Below are 1,655 nucleotides of genomic sequence, written 5' to 3' on the forward strand. Positions count from 1 at the left end.
CTGGAGAGGGCTGGGGACACACCGGATGGGGCAGAGGAGCTCACCAAATCCAGCAACGAGCCAGGTGAGTGTGTGGAGCTGGGCCTGGGGGGTAAAATGGGGAGTTTGGGGTCAGGGACCTGTCCCGTGGCTGAGTCTTGGGACCCCCCCACTCCCTGCTCACCTATTATGGGTGCTGTGCCCCCCATCCCCATGCACCCAAAAATACCTGTTCCATGGGGATGCTCTGTGCTTTGGCCCCAAGGAGTGGCACAGGGGGTACTGGGAGCTGTGTCCCTCACCCCACACCATCCACAGCAGGGCAAAGGCTTCCCCTGCTCTCCAAGCTGGTGGAGGACGCCCTGCAGATCTGCAGCCAGCACCTTGGCAGCCTGAACCATGAGGACATCGACAGGGACTCCTCGTATCCCCGCATGACACAGGCCAACTGGGACCACTTCCTGCAGGGCTACTACCGTGTGGTGCAGTGAGTGCTGAGCGGGACGGGGTGGGGGGTCACCATGGCAGGGCCAGCACTGAGCCCCCCCCTGCATCTCTCCACAGTGAAGGGGCCGAGCTGGTGCTGAGCGAGGCACAGCGGGAGCGGTGCCAGACCCTGCTGCGGTGCCTCGGGGAGCACCTGCCCCAGCTGGACATGGAGGGGGTCTGCAATGTCTGGGTCCTCAAGCCCGGTGCCAAATCCCGTGGTGAGGGTAAGGCCCGGGGAAGCTGGGGGTGCAGGGTCCCTGGCGAGGAAGGGGTCCCACTGTCACCATGTTCCCCCAGGCGTCGTCTGCTTGACGCAGCTGAAGGAGGTGCTGCAGCTGGTGGGGAGCTGCAAGGCCCTCTCGGGACCGCCGAAAGACTGGGTTGTGCAGAAGTACGTGGAGCGGCTGCTGCCCATTTTCAACACCAAATTCGACATCCGGCAGTGGTTCCTGGTGACCAACTGGTCCCCACTGACCGTCTGGTTTTACCGGGACAGCTACCTGCGCTTCTGCTAAATTCGACATCCGGCAATGGTTCCTGGTGACCAACTGGTCCCCACTGACCGTCTGGTTTTACCGGGACAGCTACCTGCGCTTCTGCTCTCAGCCCTTCTCCCTGAGCCACCTGGACTCGTGAGTGCCCCCCACCCTGGCACCCCACACCTCAGCACCCACCAGCACACCTTAACCCAGCCTCGTTCTCTCCACCCCAGCGCTGGCCACCTCTGCAACGTCTCCATCCAAAGGCACTACAGGCAAACACAGAACCTGCACCCCCAGCTGCCCCGCGACCAGATCTGGTCGAGCCGGCAGTTCCAGGCCTACCTGGCGCAGATGGGGCGGGCAGACGCCTGGCAGCAGGTGATAGTGCCGGGGATGAAGGCGGCGGTGTTGGGGGCCCTGCGCAGCGCCCAGGAGCTGGTGAGCTTCCGCAAGGGCAGTTTTGAGCTCTTTGGGGCCGATTTTATCATCGACAAGGATTGCCAGCCCTGGCTGCTGGAGATCAACGTCAACCCCACCATGGCCCCCTCCGCGGTGGTGACCAGACGGCTCTGTGCCGCTGTCCAGCGGGACACGCTGCGGGTGGTGATCGACCACAGGGACAACCCTGCCAGCTCCACCGGTGCCTTCGAGCTCATCTACAAGGAGGTACGCTGGGTGGGGGTGGGACACAGCGCAGGCACCCTC

General features: G+C 63.8%; 1 protein-coding gene across 1 annotated transcript; it reads left to right on the plus strand.

Moving 5' to 3' along the window:
• Nucleotides 1-297: 297 nt before the first annotated feature.
• Nucleotides 298-1,616, plus strand: LOC104538387 (tubulin monoglycylase TTLL3-like; the record flags this gene model as incomplete). Its single annotated transcript, XM_010181573.1, has 5 exons — nucleotides 298-466; nucleotides 544-692; nucleotides 766-902; nucleotides 991-1,100; nucleotides 1,181-1,616. Coding segments are annotated over 5 exons (1,001 nt in total), but the record flags the coding sequence as incomplete, so codon positions are not given.
• Nucleotides 1,617-1,655: the final 39 nt, after the last annotated feature.

Source organism: Mesitornis unicolor, unplaced genomic scaffold, assembly GCF_000695765.1.
Source record: "Mesitornis unicolor isolate BGI_N332 unplaced genomic scaffold, ASM69576v1 scaffold32973, whole genome shotgun sequence".
Taxonomy (NCBI): domain Eukaryota; kingdom Metazoa; phylum Chordata; class Aves; order Mesitornithiformes; family Mesitornithidae; genus Mesitornis; species Mesitornis unicolor.